General features: G+C 43.0%; 1 protein-coding gene across 8 annotated transcripts in view; it reads left to right on the forward strand.

Annotated features, from left to right (window-relative positions):
• PDE9A (phosphodiesterase 9A) overlaps positions 1–24,130 on the forward strand; it is an 89,595-nt gene that overhangs the window by 50,313 nt on the left and 15,152 nt on the right. For all 8 annotated transcript variants that reach the window (XM_065577930.1, XM_065577923.1, XM_065577917.1 and 5 more), the window contains 5 exons: positions 107–191; positions 9,976–10,057; positions 12,365–12,439; positions 18,798–18,884; positions 22,677–22,781. In XM_065577930.1, the coding sequence (XP_065434002.1) occupies positions 107–191; positions 9,976–10,057; positions 12,365–12,439; positions 18,798–18,884; positions 22,677–22,781 (434 nt within the window). The remainder of the gene's footprint in view (positions 1–106; positions 192–9,975; positions 10,058–12,364; positions 12,440–18,797; positions 18,885–22,676; positions 22,782–24,130) is intronic.

The raw sequence follows: 24,130 nt of genomic DNA on the forward strand, positions 1-24,130 counted from the left end.
GATAACCCCACTGTTACAAGCCTTTTGAAATTCTGCACAATTAATGAAATAAGATCCTTCATGTTTCTCCATGGTAACACCCCTGTTGTTTTTGCTTTGTTGACAGTGGAAGGACTGAAAGTAGTAGAGATCGAGAAATGCAAAAGTGACATTAAAAAGATGAGGGAGGAAATGGCAGCAAGAAGCACCAGGTAAGTTCTGCTTCAGTTACCATTGGGGAAAAGAAAAATCCAGCAGGATTTCTGGATTCAAACTCCGGTGAAGTAATTCCGTTGAATTTAGTCATTCTGGTTTTTTAATCACAGAAGCAAAGCAGCAGCTTAGTGCTGCGCAAGGCATTGGCTTCATTTGCAAAGTCTGTGGTTTCATTTAAGAATTTATGGAAATTCAGTAGTTAAAAAAGCTGGTTCCAGATGACTGAAAGAAAAATCTTCTTGCAGACAGAGATTAATGTCTTGTTTTTTCTGTGTTCAGCCATCCAGTCATAGGAATTTTGCAACAAGTTTTATGCAGCAAGAGAAACTTCTGTCAAAGAAAACATTTATTTTGCAAGAGGCTAGTGTTCTAATTAGCTCCACTAAGTTTTAAAATGTAAGTTGGGAAAATATCACAATAAATACATAACAGTTCTTCTAATTATGATCTCACACTTCTGCAAAATGTTGACTTCCAATTTCAACTAGCAATGAGGGATTTCCTTCTAAATTCAAGGAGTCACCCTACTGATCAGCTATTACAAAGTTTAGACTTGCTGTAATTAAAACAACAGCAGAGGGAATTGTATCTTGTTGTGGTACACTGAATCAACTTTAGAGTTGGACCTTTATGTCTCCGAAATACATCATTAAGATAAACATATCGGCAACTAAGAGATTATTAACACTGCTGGTAGAGTTATTAAAGAGAAATACATCAGGCAATTCAGACTTTTGCTAAAAAAGGTATCTCCTAAGCAGGGATTTGGGAGCAATTCAAAAATTTGAATTGCTCCGCTCCGGCTCCACTCCAGCTCCAGGCAAAAACCTACTGGTCCGCGCTCCAGCTCCAGGATTCGCTCCAAAGCCCTGCTCCTAAGCGAAGTTAACTATGTGTGTTGTCTTGAAAATCTTTCTATAGGGTTTGTTCTATAGGGTCACACTTTTTGGTCCGTAAGCAGACAAATCTTTCATTGAAGTAGATGGGAGATTTGTTTAAACACCATGGAACCTGGCTATATAATAATTTGGTTTTATAATGTTTTGATTATCCAGATGAATGGGATGCAAGAATTCAAAAAACACATTTGTATTGATACAGTCTTAGGGCCAAATTCTGCCCTGTCATTCTGGTGTAAATCTGGAGTAACCCATTAACCTCAGTGGAACTACTCCAGATTTACAGCAGCGTGACAGACACAAATTTGCCCTGCCGGTTACATAGTGACTTGTTAAGGCAGCTGAGGGAATTTCATTAGCATGGCTAGGAATGAATTTGACAGCAAAATAAAAAAATTGTATTCTAATATATGTTAGATTCAAAGAAAACATTTATTTTGCAAGAGGCTAGTGTTCTAATTAGCTCCACTAAGTTTTAAAATGTAAGTTGGGAAAATATCACAATAAATACATAACAGTTCTTCTAATTATGATCTCACACTTCTGCAAAATGTTGACTTCCAATTTCAACTAGCAATGAGGGATTTCCTTCTAAATTCAAGGAGTCACCCTACTGATCAGCTATTACAAAGTTTAGACTTGCTGTAATTAAAACAACAGCAGAGGGAATTGTATCTTGTTGTGGTACACTGAATCAACTTTAGAGTTGGACCTTTATGTCTCCGAAATACATCATTAAGATAAACATATCGGCAACTAAGAGATTATTAACACTGCTGGTAGAGTTATTAAAGAGAAATACATCAGGCAATTCAGACTTTTGCTAAAAAAGGTATCTCCTAAGCAGGGATTTGGGAGCAATTCAAAAATTTGAATTGCTCCGCTCCGGCTCCACTCCAGCTCCAGGCAAAAACCTACTGGTCCGCGCTCCAGCTCCAGGATTCGCTCCAAAGCCCTGCTCCTAAGCGAAGTTAACTATGTGTGTTGTCTTGAAAATCTTTCTATAGGGTTTGTTCTATAGGGTCACACTTTTTGGTCCGTAAGCAGACAAATCTTTCATTGAAGTAGATGGGAGATTTGTTTAAACACCATGAAACCTGGCTATATAATAATTTGGTTTTATAATGTTTTGATTATCCAGATGAATGGGATGCAAGAATTCAAAAAACACATTTGTATTGATACAGTCTTAGGGCCAAATTCTGCCCTGTCATTCTGGTGTAAATCTGGAGTAACCCATTAACCTCAGTGGAACTACTCCAGATTTACAGCAGCGTGACAGACACAAATTTGCCCTGCCGGTTACATAGTGACTTGTTAAGGCAGCTGAGGGAATTTCATTAGCATGGCTAGGAATGAATTTGACAGCAAAATAAAAAAATTGTATTCTAATATATGTTAGATTCAATTTGCATACTGGGCGTGGGGGGGCAGAGGTGGTTTGATTCTTGACTTTTTGTAGAATATGTGAGTGTGTGCATGCAGGCATGCATAGAGAAACAGAGAGAGACAGAACAAAAAATTATGTTAATGCTACATTAAGATTGCACAGTTAATATCACACCAAAATTAGGAAATGCAAAATGCATTGTTCTAACCCCAGCCTTGACTCGTTCGTGCTGCACATGCTGTTGATTTGTGGTCTATATTTTGTAATATGAGCAGCAATGTAGTAAGCTATCCATTTAACCAGAAAATCAGAAATAGAAAATACTACATACATTCAATGTAGTCACGTTAACATTGCTGTGGGACCGAAATGTTGTATTTTTGTGGTTTTACCTGGGCAGTCATAAGGTTGATTTAACACAGGTTTTTTGCATTTAAGTAACTAGGCTTTATAAGAGAGAACGAACTTGCCTGTGCTTAATAATGTGACCATTTAAATGCATCCAATTAAAATGTGGAGTTCACACCTCCTCGAGGTCAGTGGTGCACTGGAGAAGTGAGATCCCATCTTTGCTGCTGTGGTTGTTCTACAAGGCTGCGGATCTGTTTACACTGTAATAGCGGCATCTTTGCAGTGGAAAAAAATAGAAACTTGGGACCTGCCTCACCACTGCAAAATTCCAGTTTTATGTTGATGTGATGCCATTGAAATCAATGTGTTAAAGACTGTGAAAGGTGAAAAAAATAAAATAAAATTGCTGATTGATTGTGGTTGGTCAAGCCACCCTGGTTCCCCTAAGGTCAGAGGGACCTGTGCCACAGAAGCCATTGTTCAGAGATAGTGGTAACTATAGTCAGCGACTGTTGCTCTTCTTGAGTTCTTTTTGGTCGATCTTGGGCTAATCCCAGCTGATTCTTTTTTCTCCCACATGGGTAGAGGAGTTTTTATTCCCAGCAAGGTGTAGGCAGCAGCTTTAATTACCTGGTTATTGACAAATTCCAGTTACATTTAAACTTGAAGCCCTCTACTTCAAAAGCATGGGCTCCTAGCCAATTCACTGCACTGTTATCACCATTTTACAGATGAGGAAGATGAGGTTGAGAGACAATCTGCCAGGATCATGTAGTTAATCTGGGTATGTCTACACAGCAAAGAAAAACCCATGACTTGCCCATGCCAGTCAACTCAGGCATGCAGGGCTAGGGCTGCAGGGCTGTTTCATTGCTGTGTAGACTGCCAGGCTCTGGCTGGAGCCCGTGCTCTAGGACCCTTCCACCTGTCAGTGTTCTAGAGCCAGACCACAACCCGAGCCTGGAAGCCTATGCAGCAATGAAACAGCCCCACAGCCTGAGCCCTGCAAGCCTGAACTGGCTGGCACGGGCCAGCCACAGGTTTTTCTTTGCAGTGTAGACATATGTGCAGTGGCAGGGCCAGGATTAGAATCTAGGTCTCCTGATTCTCCATCTTGTACTTTAATCACAAGATCATCCTTCCTATCATAATACTTACTTACCTTACATGAGTATTATGAGACTTGATGAGTGGAGTTGACCACTTTGACATCTTCAGGAGAAAAACACTGTAAACGTGGAAAATTAATTCTTTGTATTTATTCATTGATTTTACTTTAATTGAGACCGCTCCCATCTCAGATTCTCCATGAAACTTACGGCTGCAGCCAGGAATCCCACAAACACACATACTCCCTCTCCCACATTATCAAGGTAAAAGAAAAGTATCAGCTTATTCATTCTTATTTTTAAAGTGAAGACTGAGGTCCAAGCCGAATGACCTAAAAGCCTTCATAAGAAGCCACCCACTGTAGTCAGCCTAAACAGATGGCTCTTGAATCAGCAGCTGGAGCTGAGCCATGCAGAATATAATCAATGATCCCAGTGAATTGCTTTGGTTTTCTAAAGCAAGGAAAGTCTGCTCCTTGTGTGGCATTGTCCTTAAGAAGGACCCCCATTGAAGTCGTTGAGTAATTACAAGTAGCTACCGGTTTCCCTAGAAACCATGGCTCAGCTTGAGCAATGGCAGGAAGGAGTGTTGACTCAATGCAAGAGGAGCTCCATCCTTGAGTTGCTAAGCAAACAAGCCCTCCCCACTGCATGAGGGGTCTAAAAAAGACATCCAAGAGCAACGTAGTGGTTTTCTTTGCACTTCATCCAGCCTTCGTACCACAGTATTTCATTCACTACACAGCTTATTAAAAAGTATATAGACATACTGTAATATTTGAATGGAATAGAATAGAATAGTAATGCTCAAAGTATATGTTTTTAAAATGCCCCTTTTGGTGTGTCATCACATACAGTTAGAAGCACATCAGCTTCTTCAAAGAAGAGGAGCAAAGCTTCCTTCCCCTTACCCACACATTAAGGGTCAGATTGTTAATGCTCGCCTCTATTTTTTGCACCTGCAGCTTGTAGAGGCTAATAACATGAGGGTGCTTGTGGGATATAATTTAGGTAATGCACATATGTAAGTGCCTGATTACGTCCTGGCACTGGTGCAAGTTACAGCAACATGAAGGCTGCTCCATGCTGCTCTGCCCTCCGCCCACAGTAGCTAGTTTCAGCCAGGTGCAGGGATGACCTGGCCACATCACCTTTTCTCCTATCATACCACCCCTAGCACAGGGGGGCTTGGAGGAGTGTGGCTTATGAGCCATTAATGTACCTGTCCTCCACCTGGGGATTCCCCCTACACTAGACAGGAGAAACTGACTGGTTAAGCTGAGTGTACAGAGTTTAGTACCCCTCCCCCTCAAAGCAGCATAAATCAGCTGTGGGCTAGTGATGAATCTGGCCCAGAGATTCCCTTTTCTCTAGCCGGCTCTGATAATGAGGAAGGCTGTTCTTGTGGTTAATGCATTGGACTGCATCTCAAGAGATGTGGGGTCAGTTCCACGTTCTGCCACAGGCTTTCTCTGTGACCTTTGGCAAGTCACTTAAGGTTAGATCCACAAAGAGATTTAGGCACCTAACTGCTACTTCAGGTGCTTAAGTCCAAAATTTAGATCCTCAAAACCCACACTTAGCTACTGCTTAACCCTGTAGGTACCTCAATTTCCAAAGTGCCTAAAAATCTGGCAGCGGGCATGTGCACAGCTGCTGAAGTTCTGACACCTCACTCACACTTAAATCTTGATGGGATCCTCAAACCAGGTGTCACCCCACTATCTTGCCTATGGAGCCCAACCCTGTAGGTGTGCTCAGATGGTGCCTTGGAGCTGGCCTACCATAGAATCATAGAAGATTAGGGTTGGAAGAGACCTCAGGAGGTCACCTAGTCCAACCTGCTGCTCAAAGCAGGACCAACACCAATTAAATCATCCCAGCCAGGGCTTTGTCAAGCCGGGCCTTAAAAACCTCTAAGGAAGGAGATTCCAGCACCTCCCTAGGTAACCCATTCCAGTGCTTCACCACTCTCCTAGTGAAATAGTGTTTCCTAATATCCAACCTAAACCTCCCCCACTGCAGCTTGAGACCATTGCTCCTTGTTCTGTCATCTGCCACCACTGAGAACAGCCGACTCCATCCTCTTTGGAACCTCATTTCAGGTAGTTGTAGGCTGCTATCAAATCCCCCCCGCTCTTCTCTTCTGCAGACTAAACAAACCCAGTTCCCTCAGCCTCACCTCGTAAATCATCTGCCCCAGACCCCTGATCATTTTCGTTCTGTAGTAGGGAGCCCAAAACTGGACGCAATACTCCAGATGTGGCCTCACCAGTGCCAAATAGAGGGGAATAATCACTTCCCTCGATCTGCTGGCAATGCTCCTACAGGTCAAGCCCTGCACAAAACACAATTTATAGACAATAGCCCAATGGTTGGGACACCTGGGAGTAGGAGACTTGGGTTTCAATCCCCATTCTAACTCAGAAGAGCAGGGACGTGAGCCCAGGTCTCCCACTTCAGTGCCCTAACCACTGGGTTATGGGGCATTCTGGGATTGGACTTTCTCAGTCTCTGTCATTGAAGCTGTTCCACTTTATAAAAAATACTTAATATCCATTGAAGCCGGAACTGGCACCTGACTCTCCCACATCTCCGCTGAGTGCCCTCGCCACTGGGCTCTCTCTGGCCCAGCAAAGATGACTGATAGACACACACACTCGCCCCCCCCTTTCAGAAATACCTCATAGCCCAGTGGCACAGGCACTCACCTGGGAGAATTGAGGGCCTGGGTTCAATTTCTTGCTCTTCTCAGGCAGATGGAGGATTTGAACTCGGGTTTCCTACATCTGGGGCGAGTGCTCATGTAACAGGTGATCTGCCCATTTAATAGCCCAGGGTGGTGGGGGGAAGAGGGAGCAGCCATCCCTACCCCAGAGAGAAGCCCAGCAGACATGTGGTGGGGTCAAGCTGACACAGCCGATCAGCACCTTAGGATTAGCCCATACTCTTGTCTGGAATATAAAGGAGAGCTCAAGCCATGAACAGGGTGGGGGGTGAGAGAGGATATTGTCCGGCAAACAGAGCAGGTGGGCCAGCTGGCCCTTTGGAACTCTGCTGGGGTCAGAAAGGGCCCTACCCTATAGCCACTGGAGGCCAGAGGACCCCAGTCCGAACCCTTAAGCAGACTGTTATTGCTGTTGCCTTCTGTATACTTTTCTTGCTTTGTTTGGAAAGACAATAAACAGAGCCCTGAAGATAAGGACAGAAACCTAATCTGGGTGTGGCTGGCTGTCTATCCCCAGCTGGTGACTAGGGCCACCAGCCTACAGTTCTAATGACTGGGCAATTGGGTAGAAGGGGGCTGGCAGAACTTCCTCCTCAATTTTTTGCAAGGAAGGGCTGACCTGGCTTAGGTACCTAACTCCGGGAGCAGGCATAGGTGCCGACTCCATGGGTGCTCCAGGGCTGGAGCACCCATGGAAAAAAATTAGTGGGTGCTTAGCACCCACCGGCAGCCAAGCTCCTCCCAGTGCCTCCCGCCCACCGGCGACCCCGCCTATCAACTCTTCCCCCTCCCTCCCAGTGCCTTCTGCCTGCTATGATCAGCTGTTTCGTGGCATGCAGGAGGCATTGGGGGGAGGGGGAGGAGCAGGGATGGGGTGTGCACAGATGAGGAGGTGGAACTGGGCGGGAAGGGGGGTGGAGCAGGAGTGGGAAGAGGCAGGGTGGAGGTAGGCCCTTGGGGGAAGGGGTGGGGTGGAGCCTGGGCTGGAGTGGGGGTGAGGAAGGGGTGGGGCTTGAGGGAAGGGGTGGATGGGGGCGGAGCGGGGGGTTGAGCACCCCTGGGCCCAGAGGAAACCAGCGCCTGTGGGAGCAGGATCACAGCTGTGAGTTCCAAGTGGAGATAGGTACCACCTCTGGGCCAGAGTTAGGCACCTAAATCCCTAGGGTAGGGTTGAGGCCACACCCCTCTCCTTGGTATTTCCTATTGGCTAGCTTAGGCAGCTCCCTATTCAATGTGCTGGCTTTTGTAGATCCCATTTCTGGGCACCTAACTCTCCTCATGTATTGTATAGGGAACCTGAGCGCCTTGCTCGGAGCTGTGGGTTCCAGTAGGAGGCAGAGCACCTGAACTTAGGAGATGCAATGCTAAGCCTAAATCCCCTTTGTGGATCTAGCCATTGGTTTCTCTGTGCCTCAGCACCCTGCCTTTTAAACTGGGATAATAGTTCCTTTTTTCCGTACTTTGTCCATCTTGTGTATTTAGATTGTAAACTCTTTGGAGCAAAGACTGTCTTATTCAATGTCCGTACAATGCCATCACCATGGAGTCCCAGTCTCAGCTGGGACCTCTATGAGCTACTGCAATACAAAGAGTAATACTATCACTGTTCATGAACTGATTGATTTCTTAGGACTGTTTTGGACAATCTCTGACCTCACCAGTGATACTGCTAATGCATAAAGCCCTTGTTAGATGGTGTTCAGTACTGATCACCTTCAACCAAAAGCCAAAATTGCTTTGCAAAGAATACAAAATACAGCAACAGAGATGATAGCAAACATCAAAGTTACAAGGAAGAAATTAGAGGGTTGGGATATTCACACCAGAATAGAGGAAACGTTGTGACATAATAGAAATTTCCAAAATTATGAAAGGAGGAAATAAAGTTGATAGGTTGTTTTGATTTTGTTGGGTTTGGGTTTCTTAGTTTTCTTTGTTTTTTGCTTTTTGTTTGACTATTGGGTGTTTTTAAAATAAAGGGGGATAATCTAAACATTAGGACTCTAGGAATGAATGCTAAACTCAAGCAGAACTATTTTACACAAAAGATAATAAACGTATCAAATCAGTTGAATGGAAAGATGATTAAATTAAAGAGTATGAATGAATTTCAGATACACCTACATTTATTTCCAGAGAGTTTCTTGGATATTATGGTGGCCTCAATTATATATTGCCTCATATAGGGGTAAGAATGACTTGGCCCTGATTGTTTCTTATGATTAGAGAAAATGAGATTGTTAGGAGAGATTGAGAAGCAGTGTAATTCTAAGGGTATGTCTACACTGCATTGTAAACCCAGGTCTTTGGGACCTTGGCTTGTGGGTTTGGTGTTTCCAAGCCTACGCTTCAGCTTCAACAATGCATTGTAAACCTGGGTTTACATTGCTGGACCCAGGTCTCACAGACATTCTAACGCATCCATACGGCACCACACAGACCTTCTGACTTGAGTCTGCAGCTTGAGCTTCATCCACACTGCAAAATCACAGGGCTTGGACCTCAGTCACAGCAGGACTTGGGCTCGGAGCCACCCCCTAGTGCAGTGGTTCTCTAACTTTTGTATTGGTGACTGTAGTGAGGTGGCCTGGCTCCCAGTCACCCCTGCGAGGGACGAGCCAGAACAGCTGCCAGAGTGGGCGGAGTCACCGCCGCCTGTCCCCGCCCCCCGGAAGTCAAGGGCCTGAGCCCCTGAACGACTGTTTGCTCAGCCCCTGCCTGAGGGCCTGAGCCCGGGACTACTGGTTGCTCGCGACCCCGCCCCGACTTAGGGCTTGGACCTGCGAGACTGATCTGTTCCCCAGCCTCGTGTAGAGAGGCGGCCTGGCTCCCACTCGCCCCTGCGAGGGACGAGCCCCACCCCGGACGTCTACAGTGACCCCTTTCACATAGCAAGCCTCTGAGTGCGACCCCCGTTATAAATGAAAAACACTTTTTAATAGATTTAGCACCATTATAAATGCTGGAGGCAAAGCGGGGTTTGGGGTGGAGGCTGACAGCTCGTGACCCCTCATGTAATAACCTCGTGACCCCCTGAGGGGTCCCGACCCCCAGTTTGAGAACCCCTGCCCTAGTGGGTCCTAAAACCCAGGCACCAAGTGCTTGCTAACTCGAGATAGACTGATTTGTGTGTGAATGGAAGTGGGGCTTGGGCTCAACCTGAGTTAGAACTCAGGCTTAAGATGCAGTGTAGACATACCCTCTATGTGACCTCATACCAAGATATTTTAATATAGTCAATGCTACTCAAGAGAATGCACCTTCTGTTGTCCCAATGTTGAGGGCTGAATTTTTCATTTGCAGGACCAGCTGTCCCTGTAAGTACAGCTTCATAGATGAAAACAAGAAGTTGACACCCCGAAGAGACGTACCATCCTATCCAAAGGTACCATAAGATGCACTTTGTTATCAGGATATTAATTTATAGAGCATGCCTTCCCATGAGGAGCTGGAATACAATGCATGACTTCCCATCACTCTTTAGCTTAATCATTTAGATCACGGATTCCCAAACTTTTTCCCACCAAGGACTCCTTTGGCATCTGACTGACTGTCTGCGACCCCTTTCATTTCCTGTACTATTGGAACAACCCCACCAACGTGGGAATACCCCTGCCATCATGACCACTCACGCACAGTGTGCGAACGGTCACGCTGTGCTGAGGATGTCATGTTGAATACAAAATAGCATCCTCCATGCAGCAAAAATACCAGAATGCTGTTCCAGCATGTTCCGGCCCTGGCTCAAGGGACGGACCCCCACATGACCCACAGCAAATCCCCCAGAGTCCAGGGACACCACTTTGGTAACCACTGGTGTAGATGGAGGGCCTAATCCAAAGACCCTGGAAGCCAATAGAAAGACTCCCATTGATTTCAATGGGTTTGAAATCCAACCCTCAATAACCTTTAATATTCGGAATCTCATTAATGCTGAAAATGTTACTGAATTCCTGAAATTTGTCGAACATTTAGTGTTCTGTTTTATTTAATGATACTTAGTCTGCCGTCTCAGAGCAAGATTTATTATAGTCTATAACTTTATTCTCTATTCTGTAATGGCGCTTCTACTTTTTTTCCTCTCAGTGAAGTATTTTTCAGTTAAAGTAATTTATGTAGTCCTGGCATCTGTCTCTTGAAAATGGATTTAATGAGCTATAAAATGTCATTTCCATTTTGGCTTTGCTTAAATTTATATGTGTTGTTGTCACTACTAACACATGCTTTTTCAAACTGGTCTACATTCCTTTGTTCCACGATATGTAGACGGCAACTATGCCTTAACCTTTTACCCACTGCTAGAATGCTTGGCTTCTGAGATTAACTATTACTGTTGAGAGCTGCACTAACTGAACACAGTGGTAAGATGTTGTTCCTTTCTGCTAGGGCCAAAGGCTTTTAATTGCTTGGTTTTAGGAGAAGTTTTTGTTTGCTCTGTGTGTGACATTTGTTATGGCTTTAAAAACTGGATTTGTGTGACCTCAGGCGTGTTAGGAGGTGGCAGTTCACTTGAAACAGATTTGGTCATTACAGTGCTGTTATTAATTAATACATCAATATTGCTAATTTAAAGCTGTCTAGCAAAACTCTATACTACAAATAAAGTATCGTGCAAACACAAGATTACTGCCTTCCGGAGATGGAGAATTAATCCTCAAATGTAATTCTTGCTTGAATTAAATAACAATGTAGTGGCTCAGATAATTTCATTTATATTCTCAGTATAGAATACCAAAACTAATTACAGCCAACTTTGGTAAGTGGACCAATTAAGCTGCTAGGTTTACGTATTCCAAGAATATTTTGATCACGTGGTCTCAAAAACACTGTTCAATAGTGGTTAGATACCTTACACATCTTCTAATACTCTAGAATTTTTTACAAATTGCCAGCGATTGTTACCAACCCAGTAACAACCCAGAACACTGGGGGTCAAATGTTTAAAGTGCTGTAAAAAAAATGTGTGGGGGGGAGAGGTCTGTGATCCCCTCCACATCTGCCCATCCCCTGCCCCCAACCTCCAAATCAATCCTGTCTCCCCAGCCCCACCACCACGACCACCAGCCCTGAGCTGCTGGTCTCTTTCTACTCCCTCCTCCCCTTCCCCTTCTCTGAGAACAGTGTCAACTCCTGAGGGGAGAGGGAAAGAGCCTTGCCTGCTTCCTGCAGCAGCTCTGATTGGCTGCACTTCCGCAGGATGCAGGCAAGCAGGGAAAGCAAGTAATCAGAGGGGCTTTACACCCAGGGGTACTAAAAATGTGCACCCTTGGTGACCCACCTTGCTTTTTAGAAATGTTATTTCCAGGGTCTGTGTCCTGTGCCAGCCCAGCACACTTTAAGTCCTGCTGGAGGTTGAGTTGGATTTTGTTTTGGAGCTCTGAGTAAACAATAAACAATCACGTTGCTGCCTGGCACCTGATTGAAATGTGGGAACCCTTGAGAAAAACAGCTGTTCAAAATAACAATATAAATCACCTGCAGTTAACTATTTCATCCCCAAAATATGAAGAATTTAAGATTAAAACCAACAAAAGACAATGCATTTTACCCAATCATGGCTGAGGCACTACATTTTGGAAAATTAATTAATGGCATGCCGGAGAACTTCTGATGAGGGCAGAATGCAGCTCCCACAAAGACATGAGGGGAACTCAGTTTTGGTTAATAATAGACACTGTCTTTTTGTCTACAGTACATGCTGTCTCAGGAGACCATAGAAGCACTTCGGAAACCAACGTTTGACGTCTGGCTGTGGGAGCCCAATGAGGTAAAGAGGCAATGAGTAAACAAGTTGTTGGTACTTGTGGCTTATCCCATGACAGCACTGAGACGGTCAGGAAAGCCGTCTTCAGTACCTAGCAATGGAAGCCTAACGAAGGCAATGCAGAACAAAGACCTGGCCTACACTCAGGAATACCCTCTGTTCATTGACTGGCAGCCAGAAGTCAATGAGGCCACCTGGGTGCTGACCCCAAAGTGTAGAAATGAACATGCAAGGGATTGCACTGTCTGAGCAAATCATGCTTTACCCCACTTACAAGTAGGGGTGCGCCTCATTCGCTCAGTCGGTACAAACCCCTGCATGCCCTTCTCTACACTGTCTTCACTGCTTAAAAGGGGGTGTTTTTACATGGCGATAGCTAACTCGAGCTAGCTATAATCCTAGTGGAGACAAGGCACCATAGTTCTTACCTTGATGCAGTTAGTGAAGCTAAACCCCAGGTGGAGGGCATAGGGATGACCTCATCTAGCTAGACAGAGGTAAACACTGCCTGTGCCTTCACTCCACTAGGATTTTACAGCAAGATAAACATACCTTTTTTGCAATGAAGATATAGCCTTTGAGTATGTCTACACTGCAATTAAAAACCCAAGGTTGGCCCATGCCAGCTGACTCAGGCTCACAGGGCTTAGGGACTGTTTAATTGCGGTGTAGACATTCAGGCTCGGGCATGAGCCCAGGCTCTAGGACTCAGCGAGGTTGAAGGGTCCCAGAGCTCAAGCTCCAGCCTGAGCCCAAATGTCTACATCGCAATTAAAAAGCCCCTTAGCCGGAGCCCTCTGAGCCCGAGTCAGCTGGCACTGGCCAGGCATGAGCATCTAATTGCAGTGTAGACATATCCTTAGAGGTCAGCACCTGGCTGGCTACACCAATTGCTGGATCGATGCTATTCCCAAAGGTAGATGAGGCCAAAAATATCCATTCAAGAAAGTTTTGTTTTTTCCTTTTCAGATCCTCTTATCTAATATATATTTTCATGATTCCTCCGCTTTTAAATTGAAACTTGCTGTTTTAAACACGGAATTGGTGGATCCAGGTAATATGCCTGAAATGTAATTCTTTACTCAGCGAAGCATTCTGGAGTGCAATAATTTTTGTTCCCTAAAGGTGCCAAATAGATTGTCCTTATTATAGAACTCCTTGTTTATTTCTTCATAGTCCAAATATTGGTAATGTCATTCAAGGACAAGTGCAACAAAGTTAATGCCAAACTGTGTTTTTTCATGCCATCTAGTATGAGTGAGTCTATGCCTATTCAGCAAAGCGCTTAAGCACATGCTTAACTTTAAGCAAGTGATCAATCCCACTGAAATCAATGGCACTACTTACCTGCTCAATATTAAACAAGTATTCAGGTGCTTTGCTGAATCAGGGCCTGGGTGCAGACATTGATTTGTATGTTCCTGTACAGGGATGTTGGTGTGCAATACATTCAGAGGAGATGCAAATCTATGTGCACAGCATATTATTATTATTATTTATTAATTATTAATCATCATCTATGTTATGGAAGCTCCCAGGGGCCCCATTGTGCCAGCTGCTGTAGAAACACAAAGGAAGAGGATGCCCCTTTTGTGGAAAGTTATAATGTGAAACATGATTCAACAAATGGATGTAACAAATGATAGCACAGAAAGGGAGAAGAAGGTCGTAACTAGATCAGTACAATAGCAACAAAAAAAAGGAGAAAGAGGAGTTGCAAACCAGCAGTACAAATTACATCTTCAGAGAAGTGTTATGTGAACAGGAGCCATTCTGCTTCAAAATCGCTAGATGAACATATTCCATGATGAAGCAAATTTCCAAAGATTAAAAAACCACAACATGAATAATGTTCTTCATTCAGTTTATTTGTTAACATACTTCCAATTGGTAGGACTAACTGGAGGACTTTTATGTGGTTCAGAGTTCAGTCTCCTGTTGGTTGTTAGAATATATGGCCATGCACATTCACATAGAAGGTAACAGAATTTTCACTGCACGCTTCTTGCCAGTTTGAGGGAGATTCTTTATGGTTATTTTTTTCCAGGCACCCATAGTTAAGCATCAAAGTCATTTACTAGTCAGGCAAAACGACTTACCCACCATCTTTCAAATATCTAGCCTGTGATGTCTTTACTGCCCTAAGAAATACAACATGCCAGGCGGATCATAAAAATGTTGGCAGATTGTTTAGCAGACCATTAATAAAGAGTAGGACTAGGGAAAAAAGCATTATCCATGGATTTTTGTACACTGAAGCACAGTATTTTAACAGCCTAACTCATTCATCGTAATGGGAACCATTACATTGTGGCATGCACACTGATAGCATGAGGATATGGAGATTAGGAACATACCATATGTGGGACTTAGGCTCAGAAACAATCACACAAACCATTGTGAGCACAATACCATATGGTAATGTCTGTTAACATTTTCACCCTTTTGACTCTGTTTTATGTTTACATGAACCATTTCAATTATGTTAACACTTACTTAACAGTAAGTGGTGGTTTATGTGGCTGATTTTGAGCAAGTGGGTTATAAATCACCATGCTAGAGTGTAACCAGTGCGTAAGGCAATAACGTAATGGTTTGCTCTACAGTATTTCATCAACCCACCTGGAGAATCTCTTGCTCCCTGAGGAATGTATGACAATATAATCCTATTTTGTCCACTGGGGCTAAAACCTAACCTTCTCTTATGCAGTAGTAAGTGGGGTGTTAGTCCCTTGTTCCCTTCTAAAGCAGCTTATCTGATCAGTCCTGAGTACAGTCGAGCTACGTGCAGAAGGAGGACAAAGAAACAAGGTGACCACTTTCTGTTTGGATTTATGGAGCTGCTCAGGAGACAGGGCACACTCATAAATTGACTTCCTGCCCCACTTTCTCCTCACATTGAGTATCTCTTTGCATCTGTTGTCCCATCTCTCCCCAGACAGGGCTAGCAGACTATCAGAAGTTACTGCAGCCATAGGGCTGCAAATACCTCACAAGGAGCTTCCCCATGGAGATTGAGAGGAACCAGAATGGCTCCTCACTCCAAGCCTTTAATGGTCCATGTCTTTGGAGAGGGGTACCATGCTGCATATATATATTTTTAAACCCATGTTACTCCTTACATCCTTGAACTGGTCCATACAGGTCAGTATCTTTTTCAAATCCCTCCTCAAAAGCCACCGCTTCCACAGTGCTTACAATGTATCTGCCAACAGATGATGCCTAAGCTCAGCCCTGAAGGGAAAGAAAGGAAGGAAAGAAGCTTACCCTATACCTGTACATTAACATATCATATGTGAAAATTGTATATATTTTCAGTGTTGCCAACCCCAAATGTTCAAAAACCATAAGGCCCTCCCAAATCATGAGATTTTTAAATTAATAAATGGGGGAGGAGGGATGTTATTTTCCTTCTGGCTTAACTCCCCTCCCCAAGATTCTCATGTTTTCACCTGATTCCAGGAGCTGGGGCTTTAAGAAAAACTCCAAATATTGTGAGACTCACAATAAAATCACAAAGAGTAGTCAAGATTGTATTTTAGTATTTCCTTCTCCCCCACATTTTGTTTGTCACCTGTCTTCTTTGATCCCAGTGCTTCAAGCTATTCCATGCTGGCAAACTCCTGTGCCCAATTACTTCAATGGGGCTCTGTGCCAGCATCACTGTGTCCCTTCCGCCAGCCCACCCCCGTTTACCAGCTAGCAGAATCAGGGCCTTAGCCTGTAAACTCTGCAGGACAAAGTGTGTGTCTACATCTGTGTTTGGACAGTCCCTTGTACAGTGGAACTCTGATCCATATTTGGCCTCCGGGTGCTATCATAATGAGTAATTGAACCTAAATAATGTGCCAGCTTTTCAAAAGTACTCCACATCTAGCAGCTCCTCAAGGGAGCTTGTCATTAACCTTAATGGAGCTACTGGGTATATATTTGCAGATCTGGCCACTTCATTTAGGTGCCTCAATTGAAGCTGAGCACTTGAAAATCTGGCCCAATTATAATAACCTGTAAATTGGCAAATTGGTTAGGCAGGGGTGGGGACAGGCTGTGCAGCATCTCCATAATGTCATCATCCAGGCCCAAACTGTGACAGGCAGACATAAAATATATAATAGATGTGCAGTATTTATAAATTAAAATGTTTCTGTTGGTACTAAAAGTTTGAATGTTCTGAATTTTGTACCTGCAGAATTTCAACCATAATGTTGTCATTTTGCATTATATTTCCCTTATTTTATTATTATTCAGACAAAATAGAAAAGGAAATATAAGAAAAAATGATGGGGATCCTATACTGAACCATAAGATTTAATTTGCCAAGATCCAAATATACGCCTGCTGAATAGTTGCACAAGATGCAGTTAAATCATTAAGGAAAATGAAGCTCAGCAAATGTGAAGTATGCTGCTTGTTTCATTAGCAAGGAGTGAAGTGGAATACAGGTCAAGTTGAATAAATTGAACTTTATTAAACCTTGTGCCCTGCTCTGTCCATGTGGCTGAGCAGCTTCCAGCCAACCTCCCTGCATTGTCTGGTCTACTGGTGTCTCATCTATAACAGTCCCTCCAGGGAACATGGGACCTCTGACTCCAGTTCTACTGATAATGATGCCCTGCTTTCAATTTCTTAAGAACATAAGAACAGCCATACTGGGTCAGACCAAAGGTCCATCTAGCTCAGTATCCTGTCTTCTGACAGTGGCCAGTGCCAGTTGCCCCACAGTGAATGGACAGAACGGGTAATCATCAAATGATCAATCCCCTGTCGCCCGTTCCCAGCTTCTGGCAAACAGAGGGTAGGGACACCCTCCCTGCCCATCCTGGCTAATAGCCATTGATGGACCTATCCTCCATGAATTTATCTAGTTTTTTTTTGAACCCTGTTCTAGTCTTGGCCTTCACAACATCCTCTCGTCTTCGCATAAAATGTTCTACCTTGTTAATTAAATCCTAGCATGAGTGCAGTCATATTGATGATTTATGCTGGTATAGCTATACCAGTATGGGAAGGGAAATAAGCTGCACTTTATACCATTATAACTGCATCTACACTAGCAGCTGTACAGGTATAACTATTTTGGTAATAAATCACAACCCTAACTGACAAAATTATACCAGTATAACTTTTCAGTGTAGACCAGGCCTAAATCTTTGTTTCAGTAACAGGCTTTGTTTTGTTTGTTTGTTTTTTAATGTATCAACACTATGTTCTGGCCTTGGGTACCAGGGAACGAAGCATAATACTGTAAAGCAAAATTGTGATGGTATTATCTGAGCACCCATCAGTCTTCTGAGATTTTTCTTGCAGTTTTGTGAGGAAACCTTTTTAATTCACATTGGAATGACCCAAAGCCAGCCATAATAGAATTTTACTAAACATGTTATTAAATTAAATATGAGCTGACAAACATTTCACTAAAGGAAGCAATTTTTCCAGGAAACTACGCGTGCCTAAAAAATAGGGCTTTAAAATTCAAATATCTCCTAGGACATATTTATAACATTATTCCAATGTCACTATAATTGAGATGCAAAAACTGGGTCAGGTAATCTTAAACCAAGACCTAAGTAGCATATAAATAAGTTATTTTCTATAATATTTCCAGACACAACAAAATCTAGACTTGGAATGGCATAGCTGATCTAGTTGTGTTTTGTTCCGAAAACATGAATGAATGTCAAATGCTGTTGTCTTAAACAATATTTTGCCTTTGTGTTTTGGGATTCATAGAATCATAGATACACAGTTGTGGGAGGGAATATGCACAAACCTGCTCTAATTTTGTAATTTTACAGTCTAAGGGTCTTTTTATCTGTTTAGTCTATTGAGGCTACTTGATTTTTTAAAAATTCCAGGAAGTCACACATGAATTAGATGTGCCCACTTATCTAGAATGCACTCTACCTCCAGCCACTCTTATCTTCTGTTGTCATATTTCTGTGCACTTGGGTCCTAATACAAAGTCCGTTGAAGTCAATGGAAAGGCCACCATTGACTTCAATGGGCTTTGAATCAGGCCCATAAATCAGTTCCATTAGCAAAATCAAATTACTTCTTCATGAGGTCATATAGTTTTGATTTTCATGAGCAATGATTACTAAGGAGCTCTGGGATGAATTAGAGCCCAATCCAAATCATATTGAAATCAATAGAAGGTTTTATGTTGTCTTCAGTGGGCTTTGGATCTGGTCTTTAGTGAACTGGTTTTGATCTTGCAATCTTTGAACAGCTTTGTTTCATGATTAACAATAGGGCTCCATTAGACATCAGTGTTTGTAATGTGAAGATTTACATTACATTGTACTTTGTGCTTTATAAACAACAGTGATTAAAACAATATCCCGTCTATTCATCATTACAGATGCTGAGTTGTTTGGAACATATGTACCATGATCTCGGATTGGTGAAAGACTTTAATATCAACCCCATCACGCTGAAGAGATGGTTGGTAAGTATTTCTTTAAAGTTCCCAGTATTTGTAATTTTTAAAATACAGCCTCGAATCCTGCAAACACTTCCTCATGGCATTACTTTATTCAGATGAGTAATCCCACTAAAGGCAGTGGAACTACTCACATGTTTAAAGTTAAGCACTTGTCCCAGTGTTTGCATGATCAGGGTCACAGATGACATGTTTTAGAATAGCTCTGTATTTGTTTACTTAATTCTTGATTCTGAGCTTTCTCTGGACTCACTGTGGCCAAATTTATTCCTGGAGTAACTCAATTGTTAACATGGAAAAAATGGATTAACACAGGATGCTTCAAGGCTAGATACTAGGTACAGTATTTAATATTAATGATCCGAAAAGGGAAGTGAGTAGTGAGGTGACAAAATTTACAGATGAGACAAAGTTATATAAATTAGTCAAGACTGGGTACACTGAAGAACTTCAGAGAGACCTAAATAAATGAATTGGCAAATGAAATTCAGTGTCAATAAATTCAAAGTAATACACATTGGAAAGAAAAAATTAAGCTACTGTACACTTCAAAAGGTTCTAAATTAGATTGTTACCTTAGGAAAACATCCTGGGCGTTATTGCAGACAGTTCAATGAAGACCTCTGCAAAATGTGCTGCTGTGGTCAAAAAAGTTAACAAGATATAAGAATTCCTAAGGATTGGGATGGAGAATAACACAGAAAATAGTATGGTGCCATTATGTGAATCAATGATGTGACCTCATTTGGAATACCTTGTGTAGTACTGGTCACTATATCTTAAAAAGGATATTGCAGAATTAGAGAGGTTTCAGAGAAGGGTCACCGGAATTATTAGAGTACATTCTATGAAATTAAAAGGTGGTAAATTCAAAATAGAAAATGCAATGCATAATTAGACTCTGGAACTCATTGCCACAGGAAGTTGTTGAGACCAAGAATTTAACAAGATTCAGAAAGAGATTCAACACTTATATAGATATCAAGAATACCCAGAGTTATCATGATAAATGCTAATACATTTTTTTTGGAAGAGACATTAAATCTCATGTTTCAGGGCTTAAGCCAATCTGTAACATTATAGATGAGGTAGACCTAATGGGGCGGGGGGCAGATTATCCCACATTTCCCTGTGGGGTTCTTACATTTTCCTCTGAAGCATCTGGTACTAGATGGACGTTGGGTTTGATCCAGTATCAGTGGCGCTGGAACAGTTTTTGCAGTGGGGGTGCTGAGCTGCACCCCCCTTTCCCGTCTGCGCCCCTCACCGCCCCCAGAGCTGGGGCCAAGAGCAGGGCCATGGCTCCGGGAGGGGGAGGACGCGGACAGAGGTAAGGCGGCAGAGGCTAGGGCCACAGATAGGGGCTGGGGCGAAGCCCCAGGCGTGGGGCTGGCGGCCGGAACCCTGCATGTGGGGCCGGTGGCCAGGAGCCTGGGACTGTCAGCACCCCCCACACCCCTACTTCCTACGCCTATGTCAAGTATGGCATTTTCTGTGTTCCTATATTATACATTGGTTTCGCCTGAAATTACTAGTACTGGAAGTGATGTGACTCACGATACCTCTGTGTGTAGGCTGTTTGACTGTTTTTCACAAACACGGCATTCCCCTGCACTTCTATGCACAGCGGAAAATGTACTGTCTTTTAAGTGTATGTCATGTAGCATGTTGCTCTGCAGGATTATATCATTTTTGTCTGGAGGATGCAATGAAAACTATTGGATTGCTCTTTCTCTGGCCAAAAGTAGTAAATGTCGGTAAAATGGCACTTGCTGCAAGAATGATTCAAGGACTGGAAAACATGCTTTACTGTGAGAGACTTAAGGAGATGAATTTAGTTATCTTACTGAAAAAAAATTCAAGAGGTGACTTGAGTGTGATCTATAAGAATCTAAACAGGGGGAAGATTTCTGGTAGTAGGTAAGTCTTCAAACTATTAGAGAAAAACATAGCAAGAGTCTGCGGCTGAAAGGTGAAGCTAGAAATTCAAACTGGAAATAAAGTGCAGATTTTTAAGAGTGAGGGTATTTAATTGTTGGAACAACTTACCTAGCAATGTGGTGGATTCTCCATCACTTGAAATCTTTAAGACAGGATTGGCTGTCTTTTTAAGATACACTCTTGTTCAACCACAAATTGTCGAGCAAAATTCAGGAATTACGGGGTGATATTCTATGGCCTGTGTTATACAGGAGGTCAGATTAGATGGTCACAGTGGTCCCTTTTGACATTAAAAACTATGAATCTGTGCCACCTACAATATGTGTAGAGATGCATTCACATCAGTTCAAATTTCCCTGAGTAATTCACAGTGCTACCATTAATAGTTAATACAATCTCATTCTGAACTATGTGTGCGGCTCCTTATTTATTGTACAAAAATCGGAGTGTTACAAAAATTCCTTTGCAAATATTGGCTTTTCCAAAAGGGATGATAAAAAGAAACCCACAGTCCCTACTTCCAGGTGCTGATATTTTCCCAAAGCCTACAGTGTGCTTAGGGTTGAACTCAGGTGGACAAGAAAGAGCTACCTCATTTTACTTGAACATTTCCTTTCTCAGTCCCACATTCGCCTGCCTTAAAAATACCACCGAGAAACTGAGGAACAAGATGACTGTTGCAACCAAATATTTTTAATAGCTCAACATAAAGGGCTGATACAACTTCTGAATCAGGAATCACATTTAATGTTCTGACTTCCACTGATCAATGCATGCATTACAATCATGTTACCTTGCATAACGAATGTGTATGACCCACATTTCAGTGCTGAAGTTGTATGAGATGATGTTTATAACATTTGAGGAGATCGTCAATGTATAATTTTTAAAGTTATTTTCAAAAGTCCTTCTCTACTGAAATAGAAGCCAAACAACACAGGCCTGGTTTTTCAGAAGTGCTGAACCTTCTCAACTCCCATTGACTCAGGCTGGAGGTTTGGATGCTTAGAAATCTGAAAATCAAGCCCAAGAACAAGCGGCTTGATCCTGCAGGGTGCTGAGGACTCTGGTCCTGATCCAGCAATGCACTTAGACTCAGTTGAACTTTAAGAATGTATGTAATCCCACATGTGGCGCAATGGGGCTAGTCCCATGCTTAAAGTTAAGCACATGCTGGAGACCAGAGTGCTGAGTACCTTGCAAAATCAAGCCCTAAGTGTGTGGAGCTCAGTAGAGCTGGGGACGATTGGCTGTCTGATAAGATGTCTTCAGTATATATTTGTAAATTAAATAAATATGACATTCTTGCCTTTGAAGACCTCAGGGTTGACATTCAAATTATGTCAGAAATGAGTTATGTGACTCTGTATATTCCTAAGTGGGCCTTTGTCCCCAGCACAGTTTGGCAGACTTGGTGGTGTCTGCTCAGGAGAGATGCAAGACCAGAGCACGTGTTGTGCATCAGGACTGGGAAAGCTTGCTGTTGCCTGCCTATTCTACTGGGTGAGGCAGATAACAAAGAGAGGGACTACTGACAATCTCTGGCCTCATGTGGCTGGGAAAGGAATGCCCCCTGGTGCTTTTCAGTGACTTCATTAGATGGTTCAGGGATTCTGTTAATGAAATCTTCATAGGGAGCCATATCTAGTTCTCCTCAGCCAAAAGGAGGAGGGTGCTGTTGCAGGGCTGTGGGTTGTGATTTTGAAGGGGCAAAAGTGGAGAATGATGTGGGGCTCCATATGTCTCACGTAGTGACATGCAGTGCCTCGAGGGAAAGCGGGAAGAGCATGGACTCAGATCTTTCCATTCAGAAACAACTCTACGGTCATTAACTGTTTTACTCCCTCTTTTTTGTAGCTGTGTATTCATGACAATTACAGAAATAACCCGTTCCATAATTTCCGGCACTGCTTCTGTGTGACTCAGATGATGTACAGTATGATCTCACTCTGCAATCTCCAGGTGTGTCTCTAGTTTGTCCACATAGCTATCTGTATTTCTGCTTCTATCGCCAGATAAATATTCATCCACTAAGGGTCATAAAACCCAGGATATTTTCCTTCCAAAAAGGACCATGATTTTGTTTGTACGTGACTCATTAATTTATTGAAAGCAAGCAAGAAACTTTAGGAAACCTAACTACAATTAGGTATAGTGGAAAGAAAGGCTGGTCAATGGTTGGGGAACTAGCCTAGGGCTTGGGAGACCTGGGTTCAAGTCCCTGTTCTGCCGCAGATTTCCTGTGTGACCTTGAGCAAGTCCCTTACCCTCTCTGTGCCTCAGTTCTCCACCTGTAAAATGGAGATAATAGCACTGCCCTACCTCACAGGGGTGTTGTGAAGATAAATACATTAAGATAGTGAGATGACAGTAATGGGGGCCATGTAAGTACCTAGGATGGGTCTGAAAAGTTTAGATAAGTATCCATAAGCATAAGAGCTTTACCAAAAATGACCTAAACTTCTGGAAACTCTCAGCCTTGGATAGTCCCCTGCTGGCTCCCGCCCCATGAAACAAGTCTCGGCTCCTCTATCTTTGCTGATCAATGCTCCTTCCTCTTTGCTGCTCTTCAAGGGAAGAGGACTTCTCCACTCCTCCTGTGTGGTACTCTTTTCAGTGGAAAGCCATACAGCAGCCCTCCCCTTTCTCTCTCCCTTTCACCAGAAGCAGCAGCTGAGGACAGGACCCAGTAGTGTCTCCACTGAGTGCTCCTTCACACTCCATTCATTCTGGCTCTTCCCCAGTACTTGTGTCCCAGACTACACCATCACCTTCTGAAGCCCCTGAGCCAATTAAACCTTGTGCCTGCCTGTGCTCCAACAGGGCATTCTGGGGAGCATGTACCAGGGAAACTCTAGACTCTCTGGAAGCTTGACAAGAGCTGCAGCAGCAGTGGCCAGTACAGAGGCTAAGCTGCCACCCAAGGAAGGAAGGAGTTTTACAGTCTTCCTCAAAAGAGGATCTGCCACTGTAGATAAGTGGTTGGGCTGTTCACAGGACATGGTGAAGAGACTTACCGAACAGATCGAGCCATGAAAAGGAGGTTGTGTTTTGTTCTGAAATAAAAAATGTTTCCAATGAGTTCTTATTTCACCCCGATTGGTTCATCTATGTCTAATTATAATGAGAACCTATAGCCCTAGATTATATGAAAAGTCATTATTTAAATCACTGAATAAAATGCTCAGTCATTTCAGAGACTTTTATTTAGTCATCTAGGCCTGAATCAGCAAAGCACTTAAGCACATGCTTAACATTAGGAAAGTGACAGAGTAATCCCATGGAGACAAGGGATAGTCCAAGGTGCTGCA

The sequence above is a fragment of the Chrysemys picta genome, chromosome 1 (genome assembly GCF_011386835.1).
Source record: "Chrysemys picta bellii isolate R12L10 chromosome 1, ASM1138683v2, whole genome shotgun sequence".
Lineage (NCBI taxonomy): Eukaryota > Metazoa > Chordata > Testudines > Emydidae > Chrysemys > Chrysemys picta.